Raw genomic sequence first — 16,530 nt, forward strand, 5'->3', positions numbered from 1 at the left:
GGTGCTCAGCATTTCCCAACTTTCAAGTGGCTCACCAAATGAGCCACAACACAAGGAAGGAGTTTTCTCCTGCCGTATGGTTCACCAAGGCAAACCACAGTGAAAGGCTGGTGTTTTGCTCTTATATAAGCAAGAGCAGAATTAAAACTCAGAAATCAAAGTAGTTCTTCACTGAAGAAAACAGGAGTCTACTAGCATCTTCTCATAATATTTAACCCTCCATATTCTGAGCCACTAAAAAATAGTTCATGATAGTGTCTTGAAAGATGAATTTTATAGACAGCTTGTTCTACTTTGCTCCGCAAGATTATTATCAGTAATGAGATGTTTTTGCTATTAGGAGTATAACTTCGATGCATGCGTTGCTCTATTCTTTTCCTTTATAGAAAAAAGTTGTAACATTTGCATTAGAAATCACTGGTTTAGTTCCTTTTTATAATTTGTAACTATTGATATACTGTTGAGACAGCATTCTCCTGGTTTCCTTTAGCTCTTTGAGCATATTTTACAGAGTTGATTTAAAATCTTTGTCTAGTAGGTCCAATGTCTTTGCTTTGTCTAGCCAGCACTTTCCTTGTTAGATGCTTATATGAAATCACCACATTCAAATATTCACATTCCTTGTGCATATGTTTTATTCTTCATACTAAAATCAGTCACTCCTTATGTTATGACATGTTCTGAACTTCTATTTCTTACATGTTTATTTCCTTTTTTCAGTTGATTTTAGAGGAAGGGAGAGAAACTTCGATGTGAGAGAGAAACATCAATTGATTACCTCCCACACACGCCTGACCTAGGATTGAATCGCAACCCAGGTATGTGCTCTGACAGAGAATCAAACCCAATATTTGCCAACGTTTGGTGTACAGGGCAACACTCCAACCAACTGAGCCACACTGGCCAAGGCACATGTTTATTTCTTATATGCTCTTATGCATCAATGATGCATCAACCTTTATAGATTTTTACTAATCATGGAATTAATATGATGTAGTACTAACAGGAAAAGAACAAATCTAATAAATATCAGTAATAGCTATGCTCTGTTAGTAAATGGGAGGCAATCCATAAATTATAATTTAGTTTCTGAAAGTTTGTGATTTTTTTTCTTCCTTTTTCCCTTGAGGTTAACAAATTATCTGCTCAACCACTGCAGAATATTAGCTGGACTTAGAAAGCACATTCAGAAACACCTATATATGCAATAGAGGTGGGGGCTGAGAGTCTTAAGCAGATACAAAACAAGGTCAAAACTGCACTTTAAATTTTTTTAAAATTAAAATACAGTTGACATACAATATTATATTAGTTCCAGGTGTACAACTAAAATTGACTCTTCTTGAGGAAAGCTTCAAAATTGCATGACCAGTTAGGGGTATATTAAAATAACATTGTTTAGAAATCAAAGAACTGCCCTGACCAGTGTATTCAGTGGTTAGAGTATCAGGCCGTATAGCAAAGGATCACAGGTTTGATTCTAGGTCAGGGGCACCTCTGGCCCCAGTTGGGGTGCATTTAGGAAGTAACCACCCAATGTGTCTCTCTCACATTGATGTTTCTCTCTCTTACTCTCTCTCACTCCCTCACTCCCTTCCATTCTGTCAAGAAATCAAAGAACTGCATTGAGAAGGTAGCAATGAAAACAAAACCAAAAAAGAAGGAGAGAGGGAGAGAGAGAGAGAGAGAGAGAGAGAGAGAGAGAGAGAGAGAGAGAGAGAGAGAGAGAGAGAGAGAGAGAGAGAGAGAGAGAGAGAGAGAGAGAGAGAGAGAGACAGACCGCAAGCCAGGAATGCACAGAATTTATCATCTTCAGGAAGGACAGGAGAGAAATAAAAAGTGATTCTATTAATTTAAGTCATGGTGATTAAGATAACCACCAGGAACCAGAAAAGAAAAATCATTACAGGTAGAAGCTGGTTTGGATATGTTGAACTTGTTAGTGAAGACATCTCACAGGCAGCTGGGAAATTCCAGCAGGCAGTTGAAAATAAAGGAAGGAGATTGTTAGCTGTGCTCGTCTCCAGCACCGATGTAGGAGGTGTCCGCACAGGCCTTCTCTTGAGGCCCTGGCAGTGGACAGGCCACTCAGGGAGGGCGTACACAATGCTGGGGTCAAGGAGGAGGCTTTGGAAAAATCCTTGTAAACAGTCTCATTTTGGCAAGTCTGACCTTGCTTTTCATTTTTATACTGTCAGATATTTTTATATAGTCTATTAAGTCAGTTATATTTTATATGGTCAATTTCATAGTCAATTTTACATGTGTCCCTTTTATTTTCTATTTTTAATATTCATTATATGTCAATTGTTTAAAGGGATAAAAAAGATAAGAGAAAAATAATAAATAATACTCAAAATACTTAAATGTGGTTTTAGGCTCACTTTCTACTTAAGTTATTAGAACCGTAAGGCCCTGACAATTCCCACTAAGGGAGAAAATCTGATATAAAGTCCTATTTGAGAAGAAACACAGAGAAGCCCTTATAAAATCATGATAAAATCATGTAATTTGTCAACATCTTTTTCTCATGGAATTTCATCTACAGAGCAGCCTTCAAAAAGATTACGGTTAAAAATCATATAAAATAATTTATGGGGAAAATATTTTAATTTACAGAACTATTAGATAGATGGATAGATAAGTTTTATATATATATATATATAAATATATACACACATATATACATGAAGTGACATTAGCAAGATGGCAGAATAGGAGGTCTCCAGCGCACATCCCCTTTAACAACAATTTGGCAGCCATCCATGCACAAAATTCCCCTTGTGGGAGCACTGGGATCCAACCTCATGTCAGAAGCAGTCCTGCCTCTCATGGACCCACAAGGGGACAGTCCTGACTGTGCCGCTGGAGGCAGGCCCACCCATTTTGGTCCAAGCTATGGTCCAAAGGTAGCTCTGCCCTCCCAGGCAGGAGACATACCTACCCATGTCCCTGTGGCAGACCAGCCGACCTCAGTCCAACTGCAGATCGTGAAGCGGCCCCATAACCTGGCCCCAGGCCTTCACAGCTGTCACCAGGGAGCAGTCCTGCTGGGAGACAAGCCAGCTGCTACCCCCAGAGGTAGGCCCTCTAGCCTGGTCTGACTGTGCCTATTGAAGTGGTCCTGTAACCCGGCTCTAGCCCCTCTCAGCTGAGGTCCAGGAGCAGCCCTGCCCACTTGGGACAGGGAGGGAGACACCTCCACCTGTGTCTACTTTAATCCAAATGCAGACCCTGAAGTGGCCCTGTGACCTGGCTCCAGCTCCTCTCAGCCACAGTCCAGGCGTTGTCCTGCCCGAGCAGTTACCCAGCAGGCCCCTGAAGGCAGGCCTGCTGACCTGGGTTTGACTATAAATCTTGAAGCAGCCCTGTGACCCGTCTCCGCCCCTGCCCTGCTTCAGCCAGGGGATAGCCAGCCCACCCAGGGACCTGCAGGAGGCACACCCACCCATGCCCCCAGACGCAGGACCCTGAAGCGACCCTGTGGCTTCCCCACAGACCCAGCCCGTCTCGCACAGAGTAAGTATGGGACTAATCCTACCTTCCCAGGGACTGCCCAGTGGTGCTCCTTCACATGCAGAGACAACAATGCAAGGTCACACAGATCACCAAAAATCAGGCAAGCATGACACCAAAGGACATTAATACACTTCCAGCCACAAAGAAATGCAGCCTCTGAATTGCCTAACAAATAATTCAAAATAATCATCTTAAAGAAGCTCCATGAGATACAAAAGAACACAGATAGACAAATAAAATCATGATAAAATTAGGGGGGAGGGGGAAGTATGAATAAAATGAGCAGTTTAACACTTCTGAGAAGCCTTATAAGATGCATCTCAGAACTTTCTATCCTGAGGACAAAATGGGGAACATTTTATCCATCAGTTTTCATCCTCTAGGGCAGTGGTTCTCAACCTTCCTAATGCCACGACCCTTTAATACAGTTCTTCCTGTTGTGGTGACCCCCAACCATAAAATTATTTTCGTTGCTACTTCATAACTGTAATTTTGCTACTGTTATGAATCGTAATGTAAACATCTGATATGCAGGATGTATTTAGGTGACCCCTATGAAAGGGTTGTTCGACCCCCAAAGGGGTCGCGACCCACAGGTTGAGAACTGCTGCTCTATGATCAAGGTTAGCCTCACAGGCAGACAATAGGCCCCAGTCCCTGCCATAGAATGTATGATGCCCATGGATTCCCTGGGGCAGGTAGATCATCTCTCAGCACCGAGGAAGCCACAGGGCAGGAAGCCACAGGTAAGTGGCCCAGCCCAAAATGAGGCCCTATTACACCTGTGGGAAGCTGGACTTGGTCCTTACACAGGGGCTGGAAAAAGAGGTGGGGCTGACAGGATGTGTCACTCAAGAAGTGTCAGATTACACCACATCTTTCATTATAATAGTCTCTTACACAGTGAATACAGAAAAAATGGTTTCCTACTCATAGTTATCCTCACACTTCTGCTCCGTCCTGTCCTGGGGAAGAGGCTCAGGACAAGTAAGCACAGCATCAGAGAAGGAAGCTCTAAGCCCCTGCCCTCACTGTTTCTGTAGTTATCCACCCACCAGGCCATGAGAACAATTGGACATTCCAGCCGAGAGGGGGCGTTCTCATTCTGAGGCCCTTCACACATGTCAGCTAACATTTTGTTTAGAGCATTTTGCATTTATATTCATGAGAGAGAGCTGGTTTTAATTTTCCTTTCTTGTTTGCCCTTGATAAGGTTTGGCATCAAGGTGATGCTAGCCTCACAGAATGAGTTGGGGAGTATACGACTCTTTTTCTGTCCTCTGAAAGCAATTATATAAAATTAGAGTTATATCTTCCTTTAAAGTGTTTGGAAGAATTCACAGATGAAGATTTTAGCCTGGAGTTTACTCTGTTGGAGCATGTAAATTATGGATTTACTATCTTTAACAGACAGAGGAATATTTAAATATTCTGTTTCATTTCTTGGATTAAATTTTGTAGGTTGTGTTTTTCAAATAATTTTTTATTCATTTAAATTTTCAAAATTATTAGCAAGAAGTTTAAAATATCCTCTTATATTTTTGTCTTATTGATTTTCTGTATTGCATGTCCTCTACTTCATTAACTACTGCGCTTTTCTTTTTTCATCTCCTGTTCCTTACTTTTGGTTTCATCTACTGGTCTCAGTTTCCTGAGAAACTGAGAAGTATGGATGGATCATTAATTAATACTTAGCTTTCCTTTTTTTTGTAATATAAGCAATTAAGGCTATCCATTTGGTCTGAGCTGCAGTTCACAATTGTGATCTACAGTATTTTGTTATTACTGAGTTCTGTAATTTCCAGTGAGATTTCTTTTTTAGAAGTGTGTTAATTAAATTCCACACCTTTCTGGGCTTTTTAATATTTTTAATTATTGATTTCTACCTTAATTGTATCCAGGGCACTTACTGTGTAGGTTTTAAATCCTTGGAGATTTGTTGAAATACTGTTTATGACCCTGAATAAATTTAAGTAAATATTCCAGTACACTGGGTAAGAAAGTGTATTCTGGAGCTGTTGGAGGCAGAGTTTTATTTTGCAACACATTAAAATATAAATTACATATTTACATATTTTGTCAAATTTAACTTTGCTGTTAAAATCTTCTGTATTTCCATGACCTAATTCTTCAATGAGCTACAGAGAGAATTCTATTAAAAACCCCTCACAATGACTTTGTGTTTCAATTATATTGTCTATTTCTCCTATTATTTCTGTCCATTTTCTTTACATGTTTTGAAGCTGTGTTGTTTGGTGCAGAAAATGTCAGGCTTTCTGTAAGGCATTTCCTTTCTCTGAACCTTGCCCCTGAAGGCCTGGCTATCTTGGTTTCTCTCAGATATCCTTAAGCCGTTAACACTTTCTAGCTAGTTTACTAGTTTATAGAAACGTAGCTAACTGCTATGGGCTGAATGTTTGTGTCTCATCAAAATTCACATGTTGAAGCTATAACCTTCAACATGGTGATATTTGGTACTTTGGGAGGTAATGAAGTTTAGATTAGGTCTTCAGAGCGAAACCCTCATGATGGGATTCGTGTCCATATAAGGAGAGGAAGACAGAGAGATCTCTCTCTGCACATGCACCAAGGAAAGGCCATACGTACACAGTGAGAAGGCAATTGTCTACAAGCCAGAGGGGGACTCTCACCAGGAACCAAATCTGCTGACACCTTGGTCTTGACTCCCCCACCTGTGGAACTATGAGAATATCTGTCGTTTAGCCAGTCACCCAGTTGATGGTATTTTTGTTATAGCAGCTGAAGCTGACCAAGCCACTAATGTTTCTAAATTAATCAGACAGACAGCCACCTTGCTAAACTCAGTTCCTTGACCATGAGGTAGGCCAAAGTCTTAGGTAAAATGTTATCATCCAGAGTTTCCTGGGGGATCAGGCTGTGTGGGGGCCTGCACCTGAAATAGTTTGGTTTCTTCCCCTCCTTTGTCCTGCTTCCTCCACTCCCTCCCCATTTTCTTCTGGGAACTAGCCCCAACAGGCACCTCAGTCATCAGCCTAGGCTGTTTCTCAGAGATCCCAACATAAAATGCCTGTTTATTACTTAACTCACTGTTTATTTTCACTTTACTTACATGTGAACTTTTTCTACTCAACAATGTAAACAATATTAAAGATAGCCAGAGAAATTGCCAAATATTATTGATAACTTGTAACTTTATGAATATATTTTAATTGACCAAATTTGAGTCATTCTGTCATTTTCAGTAGGATCATGTTTATAATTTTTTGTTGTTATTGTTAATCCTCACCGGAAGATATTTTTCCATTGATTTTTAGAGAGAGTGGAAGAAAGAGGGAAAGACAGAAAGAAACATTACTGTGAGAGAGGCACATTGATTGGTTGCCTCCTGCACGAGCCCTCACCAGAGCCGGGGCCGGAGAGAAACCTGCAACGAAGGTATATACCCTTGACCGGGATCAAACCCAGGACCCTTTGGTCCGCGGACTGACGCTCTATCCACTAAGCCAAACCAGCTAGGGCCATATTTATAATTTTAATTATTAGATTTTATAACAGTTGACGAGATGTCCTAGGCCAGGAGCATTCTGTGTCTTCTAGTTTAAGATGACTTAGGACAATCTTCCTCAAGGCTCTCCACTACCTTGCTATTGAATCCGTATCACTCACATTGCTTTCAAAATATCCATTATTAAAGAAAAGATGTTATCCATAGAATATTTCAAATAAAAAAGAGTTCATTGTCATAGAATTTAGAAATCCTCAAATTCAACCCTATACCTTCATAGGAAAGAGGTAAAAGAGAGGAAATATCATTTCCCCAAGGCCAACCACCATTTAGTATTATAATCTAGTTTTCATGATTCCAAAACCAGCATTTTTTATCACTATAAATAACTTAGCAGTGGCTCCTTGGCTCACTCACTCAGATTACATCATCAGACTGATTCAGAGCTAAATGAAATGTGCTATAGGGCAGACAAGGACGATGAAGGGTGAGATAGAGGGACTAGCCAGACATTGTCGAGAGACATTAGAAGAGGGTGGGACATGTCCTTAAGTAGGGGGACCAAGGGGGAGGGCAACACCCAAAGTAAGGAGAGAACCGAAAGGTCAGGTGGACAACCATCTCTGGTGTTAAATCAAATGAATCTTCTTCAATAGAAGAAAAGTGATTAAATATTAATCCCAGAAGTGACAGCAAACTCTCCTCTACTTTAATGAATAGAGGATATAAGTATATGGAGAAACGAGATGTAAATCTTTACTCATTTTTATTTCACCTTCTCAAGGTTAGTACACAAAATATAATCTGGAAGCATGAGTGACACACCACTGACCATAAAATTGATTTCAACTTCATTCTCCACACCTTTATCAAAACGCTAGCAAGAAGTGAAATAAGTCTATCTGAGAAAGACAAATACCACATGATCTCACTTATTTGTGGAATTTAATGAACAAAATGAAATGACCAACAAAATAAGGCCTGAATCATGGAGGCATGGGATTGGGGGTATGAGAAGAGATATACCCAAATAACTTATATATTTATATGCATAGCCTGTGGACATGGGCAATAGAGTAGTGAGAAAATGGGAGGGTAGGTGGGGGGGATATACTTGTAATACTATCAACAATAAAAAATATATTTGAAAAAAACATTAGCAAGTTTTTTAACTTCACAAACCAATTTCCAATGACTAAAAAAGTAAAAGCATTTTCAATAAAACCATCAGATCACCCTAATTCACAAATGTTGACTAAGGGTATTTAAGAACGTTTCTTCTTTACTGCACGCTAATGATGAACATATAAAATGTAACTATAAATCATTGACCCTGCTTTGCTTTAAAATTAACCAGGAATAAATCAATTCTTCTACCAGAGTTATGCAGAAGCCTGAATTCCCTGAGATTATCTTTGTGTAAACTAATGTATATATTTGGTCCTGTGAGGTTTTCTAAAAGGGGGTTAATTGGAAGGTCACACTTTGAAACTGCTTAACACTCTCCTGGGCCTGTGCTTGGTAATACTCGTGACCACACCACAGCACTGTGATCATTTTCAATAAGGCCAATAGCATTTCAGTACTTTCTTTATGCTTCCAATAGAAAATTAGGGAATTAAAGCATAGAGGTCAAATATGTTTTCTGTCCTTAAATGAGTAAGAAGTAGCAGGATTTAAACCCAGGAATGGCCGGAGCCGGTTTGGCTCAGTGGATAGAGCGTCTGCCTGCGGACTGAAAGGTCCCAGGTTCGATTCCGGTCAAGGGCATGTACCTGGGTTGCGGACACAGGAATGGTGAATGATCCCAGATATGTCTAACACCACAGCGTTTGTTCTTCATCTCAAATTGTATGATCCATAAGAGAGAATGCATAAGCACAGCAGATTGGCTGAGGGTCAAGTGTGTTGGGGAAGCATGTGTTCTGTGACTATAAGCCTGAGTCTCAGGAATCTGACTGTTCAGAGATTTAGTTGGGTTTAAGAGCTCTCATTACAATTTTAGGAACTGTACATCTCCTAATCCCAGAGAGAAAGTAGGCCACGAGAAAGAAAAATTAGGCAGAGCTAATAAGAAGTCATGTGCCACAGCCTGAATCAGCATGGAGGTGGGGGATACTTGCAATTCAAGTAATTATTGAGGTGCCTTGGGCTTCCTCGACACATCAGATCCTAGGAATGATGGGGAAGCAGTTGACATAGAAGCATATTTCTCTAACAAATTCTACAAGAACAGGCCTTCCCCAATTCAGTAAACACTGTTCATTCCTCAAGCAGGGAAGCTTACCTGTCCCACTCTGGCCCCGGGGACCTATCAGGCACCTATCAGGCACATTTCTGAACCACACCCACATGCCGATGAGGCATCACGTTACTTAGGCTTGAGTCTGTTTCCGTCCTGCACAAAATTCATCTCCTATTCTTCTCCTCTTAAAGAAAGTATTGGTTACTAAATATATTAATGTTATTATTTTTTTAATTTTATCCATCACCATTTATCCCCTTATACCTTCTTGCACCTCCACCCACCCACCTTGCCCCCGCAATCACCATACTATTGTCCATGTCCATGAGTTTTCTGTTTTCTTTTTTGCTCCATCCCTCCACCACCACCCAGTCTCCCCTCCCCCAAGAGCTGTCAGCCTGCTAAGTCTGTCTCTATTTTGCTTGTTAGCTCAGTCTGTTCATTAGATTGCACATATGAGTGAAATCATATTGTACTTGGCTTTCTCTGACTGTCTTATTTCACTTAGCATAATGTTCTCCAGATCCAATCAGGCTGTCACAAAGGGTAAAATTTTCTTTCTTTCTTTTTTCTTTTTACAGCCCAGTAGTATTCCATTGTGTAAATGTACCAAAGCTGTTTTACCCATTCATCTACTGATAGACACTTGGGCTGCTTCCCAATCCTGGCTATTGTAAATAACACTACAATGAACATAGGGGTGCATATATTCTTTCGAATAAGTGTTTCTTAAATGCAAATTAAAATCACAATGAGATAACACCTCACACTATCATCAACAAATCAACAAACAACAAGTGTTGGCAAGGATGTGAAGAAAAGAAAACCCTCACGCACTGTTGGTGGGAATGCAGATTGGTGCAGCCACTGTGGAAGACAGTATGGAGTTGCTTCAAAAAAATTAAAAATGGAACTGCTTTATGACCAGAGATCCTACTTCTGGGAACTTATCCGAAGAAACCCAAAACACTAATGTTATTATTTTTTTAATGTAATAATTATAGAAGATTTCGTGCAATATGTTTGACAGCAGGAAACATTCACCTCATCTGTTCTCTTAAGTACTGACATGCATCGTGCATATCTGGGGAATTTATCTTTGGGATTTTAATGTAAGCGTAGTAGTTGTATGCAAACAAGTGCGATGATTTAGGGCAGAAAGAATCGCCAAATATTTCTTCATAGAATGTTATAATTATTCACAATAGAAGTATATCCAAGAATGAGAGCTCTTTGTGTTAATTAACTATATATGCTAATTTTGCTGCAAATAGATACTTGATTATAACAGCAGATTGTATATGCCTGGGAAAGCATTGTTCTACAAGCATTTAGAGTAGAAGGGTTTAGCTGTGGTTAAAAAAAAAATAGATGATGGGAAAATACAGGAAATATTTTGATCTTTCAGAATAGATGAGAGAAAACGGGAATAGCTCAGAGATAGTACGGGTTCAGTTCCAGACCACCACATAAAGCGAGTATCACAAGAAGCGAGTTGTAACCTTTTTGCTGGTGGAGGTCTTGCCTTCAATTTGTGAAAAACCCAACATCTGTGAAGTGCAATAAAGCACAGTATCCCTGCATTTGTCAGTTATGAAAGCTATCTGTTTTATACTTTAACACATGTACATATATTTGTTTATATTCCCACATATAAATATTTTATTTTTAATCTTATTTACTGCTTTATTATTTTACTTGTATACACAAGTATATCACTTTGCAATAACCCATTTCCAAGGTTTCCAAATACATTGGGATTATTTTGCAACCCCAGGAGCAGTTCTACATATATGGCTTCTTTAAATTCTCTTCTAAGAGCATACATTTGATAGACTATCAAATGGTGCACTGGAACCTGTTTGAATTCTACATCGACAATAATAAAAATTTAAGTTGTCCATTATATTTCAAACAGTAGGCCAGCTACAACAATGGGAATATTATGTCAAGGTAGAGCAGGGGTCCTCAAACTTTCTAAACAGGGGGCCAGTTCACTGTCCCTCAGACCGTTGGAGGGCCGGACTATAGTTTAAAAAAAAACTATGAACAAATTCCTATGCACACTGCACACATCTTATTTTGAAGTAAAAAAACAAAACGGAAACAAATACAATATTTGTATTTGCATGTGGTCCGCGGGCCATAGTGTGAGGACCCCTGAGGTAGAGGGAGATTAAGTTCTATTTTATAGCCAGGATTAGTAGTGATTGTTTTTTGACGTGTTGTTTAGAGTTAAGTTTGGATTAAACTTCTCTGAGCTAGGGAGTCTGCCAGGTTTAAATTGAGATGCATCTTCCCAGTGCAAAGAGAGTACGAAAAGAAGTTATTTACTCACTGGCGCTTGTACTAGTTTCTCAGAGCTGCAGAAACACCATATACTAACTGGGCAGCTTAAAAGAACAGATTTTTTTCTCAGAGAGTTTTGGAGGCTTATAGTCCAAAATCAAGGCGTCAGCAGGTTCATCTCTCTCAGCAGGCCTCAGAGAAGAATCCTTCCTTGCCTCTTCCTTGCTTCCAGTAGTTGCATGCAACACATGACTTTTCCTGGTTGGTAGCTACATCATTCCAATTTCTGCTTCTGTCTTCACTCTGCCTTCCACCGGTCTTTTCTATCCTTATGTGTCTCCAATTCTCCTTCTCCTGATAAGGCCTTATTTGGAGCCCACTCTAGTCCGATATAACCGTAACTTATATCTGCAGAGACCCTATGTGCAAATAAGTTCACATTTATAGGGACCAAGTGAAGATGTGAAAGTTTCCTTTGAAGGACACAATTCAACCCACACTGACACTCAAGTAAGAAAATTTAAATTAACATACCTAAAAAAAAAAAAAGATTCCTTTTTCTTCTTCCCTGCTGGCAGAAATGAGAACATGAAAACTTTTCCTGACTTCAGTTCCCCTTTAGAGGGCCTAATCATTTTCATAGTTCCTACTGCACAGAGGGAAGGCAGTGGGCTACTGAACTTGGTTTCTCACTTCTTGTCTGCCAATCTTTGGCTCTAAGTTTTCCAGATTCCAGAGGAAAGAGGTCACCCTACCTGTGCTTGTAGGACAGTAGGGCCTTTAGTTGCTGATTCAGTTGATTTAATACATGGCCTGCTAACTTGGCTGAATAGCCTTCCATAGCCTGATCTAAACACTACAAGGAATGTTGCCATACTAGAAATAATATATAGGCTTTAATAAATCACTCAAAATCTGACGTTCCTTTGTGAACGCTTCATGTAATTATGATGGGGGGGAAGAAAAACTAAATGTAAAAGAAAAATGTAATCAAGTAGGTTGACAACCAGCAAAAGATAATTAAAATGAGCCTGTTTTGTTTCTCTGTTTCATTAACATGCAAATGAGATTCATGAAGTTTGATATTGTGTTTCACCAAGAGCCATAGAAACGAATTAAGAATGAAAATGAGTCCCACTGATGGAGGTTTCTGATGAGTATGTGAATTAATGAAAAATATAATTTTACCCAATTAATAACTTATATATACTTTTTGTGATTTATTGAACCTCAACAAATGAAATAAAGATGGTTAAATTAAATTTTGTATCTCTTTCCAAGAGCCAAATCCTATGAAAGCTTTTATTACTCAAATGGAATGGTGGCCAATGTTAAACTCTGCTTTACTTTAAAGGAGCACAGATGGACCTCATCCCAGAGCAGTGCTGTGACGGCAGCATTCCCACTGGGAGGACCTTGGGTACAGGGTCAGGATGGGCCTTCAGAGGGTTGAGGAAAGCTCACTTGCCTGTGATCAATAAGGGATTCAGAACTGAAAATAGGGAGAGATAGTCCAATGTGACCAATAACTCTCACTACAAGGCAAATCAAAGTAAAAGGTTAGCACAAAAATATTCAAGGCCCTCCCAATTCCCCATTCCACAAGGATCTCAGTGATTACTCTTGTTGACACTCTCACACTCAGAAACACACGTAGTTATGTCAATATAAAAGAAACACATTAGTAATTATCTCAAATAATATGAGATAAAATTTTAAAATGAAATAAACTTAAATCTAAAATCATGCTCAATTGTTAGATATTTATAATGTGTACCAGATGACAAAACACAGACAGACACACACACACATGCACACATGATCTACTTGCTATGCCTAATGTTCAATGTACTCAAACATTAAACAGACCAAGGATAACATCAAGCAGTAAAATTAGAAGAGGTGGCTGACATATGGCCTGCTAGAAGGGGATAATGAATGAGCAAATCACGGTTTGAATAATATATGATGTCAGTGTGCACTGCTTTATGGTTGTTCAAAATGTTTTCTGTGTTAGTATCACCATAGAATACATACACAGGTGGTTTTTGCCTTAGCAGATTATGAAAAGGGACCACGATCATCTTCTGTCCCCAAGTGCAGACTTTTGAAATTCTCTCTTATTTCTATAGCAAGTTGCCAATGAATTATATGCACTTTACTTTAAACGAATTCGAGCAATTAAACACAACCTAACGGTCAACAGGAGAGCAAATCACGTCATCCACATTGAGAAGGAAACACACTGAGAGTTTATTATTTTTAAATAACTAGTAACTTTTAAAAGTACTTCTTTTTGCAAACTTCCTTGCTTATCTTGAAACATAGGGCCAATGAGATTTTGATGGCTACTGTACAATCCTGTACATAAGGATTGTAGCTTAAAAGAACGACAATAGGGTTACCTCCCATTGAACCCATCATAAATTGAAAAGATCATATGTCAAAAATGCATTTAATATACTTAACCTACTGAACACATGGCTTAGCCTAGCCTACCTTAAACATGCTCAGAACACAGTATCAAAAAAATGGCTGGAACATAGTACACTATAGAGTATCAATTGTTTAAGCTTGTGATCACGTGTCTGACTGGGAGCTACGGCTCACAGCCACCACCCATCATCACTTGAGAGTGTGGTACCATATTATCCCTAGCTCAGGAAATGATCAGTGTGTATTGCTTTCGCATAAAGTCAAAAAATCCTAAGTCAAGCCGTTACCAAGTCAGGGACCATCTGTACTGTTGTAGAAAAGTTTATTTTATAGGGTATATAAAAAAGCTTGCCAGATTGAAGGAATTCAGCTCTTCAGGTGCTGAAACGATCATACAGGATTAAAATGGGATGCATCCCTCTGCCATGCCAGAATCAATCCTACACATCATGTACATCACATGAGCTTCTACTATTTGCTTATTCAGAAATTTACTTCATTTACAACATATCACTTATACTGATTTTATTAAAAGAGAACGGAAAATTAATGAGATTCATCATGATCCTCAGAGGGGAAGAAAAAGCAACAGACTTACCATCTCTTCGGTTTAGCCTTGCAAAGCCAGGACCATGGCTGCTAGAGAGTTCGGATGAACTGCTGAACGAGGCCTGAGACAGGGCAGGCACCAAAGGCTCATCACAGTCATCTGCCAGGAGGAAAAAATCCATCCGGATTAGTACAGTGCTGACAGCTCTCTTGGCTTCAATAGGTAAGAGAAACAAACAAACCAAACAAAATAAGAAAAAGAGAATCTATAACAATATGCCCTTTGCTTATACACAGTCTTCTCATGCAGGTCTATTAAGTTCAATAAGAAAAGAAAAAAACTTAAAGACAAGAGAATATGAAAAAAGAGAAGGCAAACTTCATAGAAATGACAAAATAATATAATATCTTCAAGAAGAAAAGTTTTACTTAAACAAGAAACAAAAATACCCAATCAGTATACCTAAATTTATAAATATACTTATTAAGGAAAGATTTCTAAATTTAACTGTATAAAAATTAAGAACTTATGATGGCCAAAAGTTACGTAAAATGAAAAGAAATATACCAACACATAGAAAATACTTGCAAAACATTATACAATTTGTATTCCAAATTAAGGAAAACAAAATAAAATAAAGAAAAATAAAAACTACCTTTAAATCCATTAGAAAACACATTAGGACAAAAAATGGCACAAGCCAAAACCGGAGAGATCACCAAACCGAACCAATATACACTGATTTTTCAAGCTCATCAGAAAAAAAGAAGTGTAAATCAAGACTACAGTTAGATAGTATTTCACAGATGTTAGATTAGCAAGATTCCAGAAGTCTGACAACACCAGATCATCCAGACCAGGGGTCCTCAAACTTTTTAAACAGGGGGCCAGTTCACTGTCCCTCACACCATTGGAGGGCCAGGCTATAGTTTAAAAAAAAAACTATGAGCAAATTCCTATGCACACTGCACATATCTTATTTTGAGGTAAAAAAACAAAATGGGAACAAATACAATATTTGTATTTGCATGTGGCCCGCGGGCCGTAGTTTGAGGACCCCTGAACAGTGTGGGCCCGGAGAAGCTCCGAAGGACTCCTAGTGGGACTGCAAATTTGAGCAACTACTTTTAAAAAACAATTTGTCCACTTTAACCTCCCATACCCCATGTTCCACCAATTCCACTGACAGGTCCTCCTGGAGAGAGTGTCCCTACGATGAATCACTGCTCTCCAGGCACTTTGAGATCTTACACACTGGCACAATACAAAAACAAGTATTTCCTGTATTCCATGAAAAGAAAAAGGTTGGGAAGCAGTGACCTAGAGAAATTCTCGCATTTGTACACCAGGAGACATGTGCAATTTCTAGCAACATTGCTCATCATAGCAAAAAATCGTTAGCAATCCAAACATCCAAATACCAAAGAACAGATCAATAAAGCTTAGTACTTTTCATAATGGAATAACACCCAACAGTAAAAAGGAACTATACCAATACACACACACATACACACACACACACACAAAAAAAAAACAAAAAACAAAACAAAACAAAAAAAACCAGGCCCTTAGAAACAAAATTTTCAGTGAAAACTAAAAAGTTATAGAAGACCTAACAACATGTTTCATAGTTTTCAGAATCTTAAAAACAAGCAAAGCTAAGTAACATTTGTTTGGGGACATATATGATTTAAAAAAATCTATTAATGAGACTTGACTTGGGATGGTAAACACAGTACAATATATATATGATATATTACAGAATTGTACACCTGAAACCTACATAATCTTATTAACCAATGTAACTCTAGTAAATTCAAGAAAATATTTTAAAAACTTAAAAACAAAAAAGTTTAAATAAATGAGAAGCATAAAATTTAGGATAGTGGTTAATTCTAAAATAAGGCAATATATGTATATATAAATATGCTAAAAGAATATATAGGAAGGTATATGCATGTCTACTATCTATCCTTTCATGTGTATCACATATAAATTTACAAA

General features: G+C 38.7%; 1 protein-coding gene across 1 annotated transcript in view; it reads right to left on the minus strand.

Moving 5' to 3' along the window:
- The window catches only part of CNTNAP4 (contactin associated protein-like 4), a 246,043-nt gene that overhangs the window by 188,742 nt on the left and 40,771 nt on the right, over positions 1-16,530 (minus strand). The window contains exon 2 of the mRNA XM_015558780.1: positions 14,575-14,685. Coding sequence (XP_015414266.1) covers positions 14,575-14,685 — 111 coding nt within the window. The remainder of the gene's footprint in view (positions 1-14,574; positions 14,686-16,530) is intronic.

Source organism: Myotis davidii, unplaced genomic scaffold (assembly GCF_000327345.1).
Source record: "Myotis davidii unplaced genomic scaffold, ASM32734v1 scaffold453, whole genome shotgun sequence".
Taxonomy (NCBI): domain Eukaryota; kingdom Metazoa; phylum Chordata; class Mammalia; order Chiroptera; family Vespertilionidae; genus Myotis; species Myotis davidii.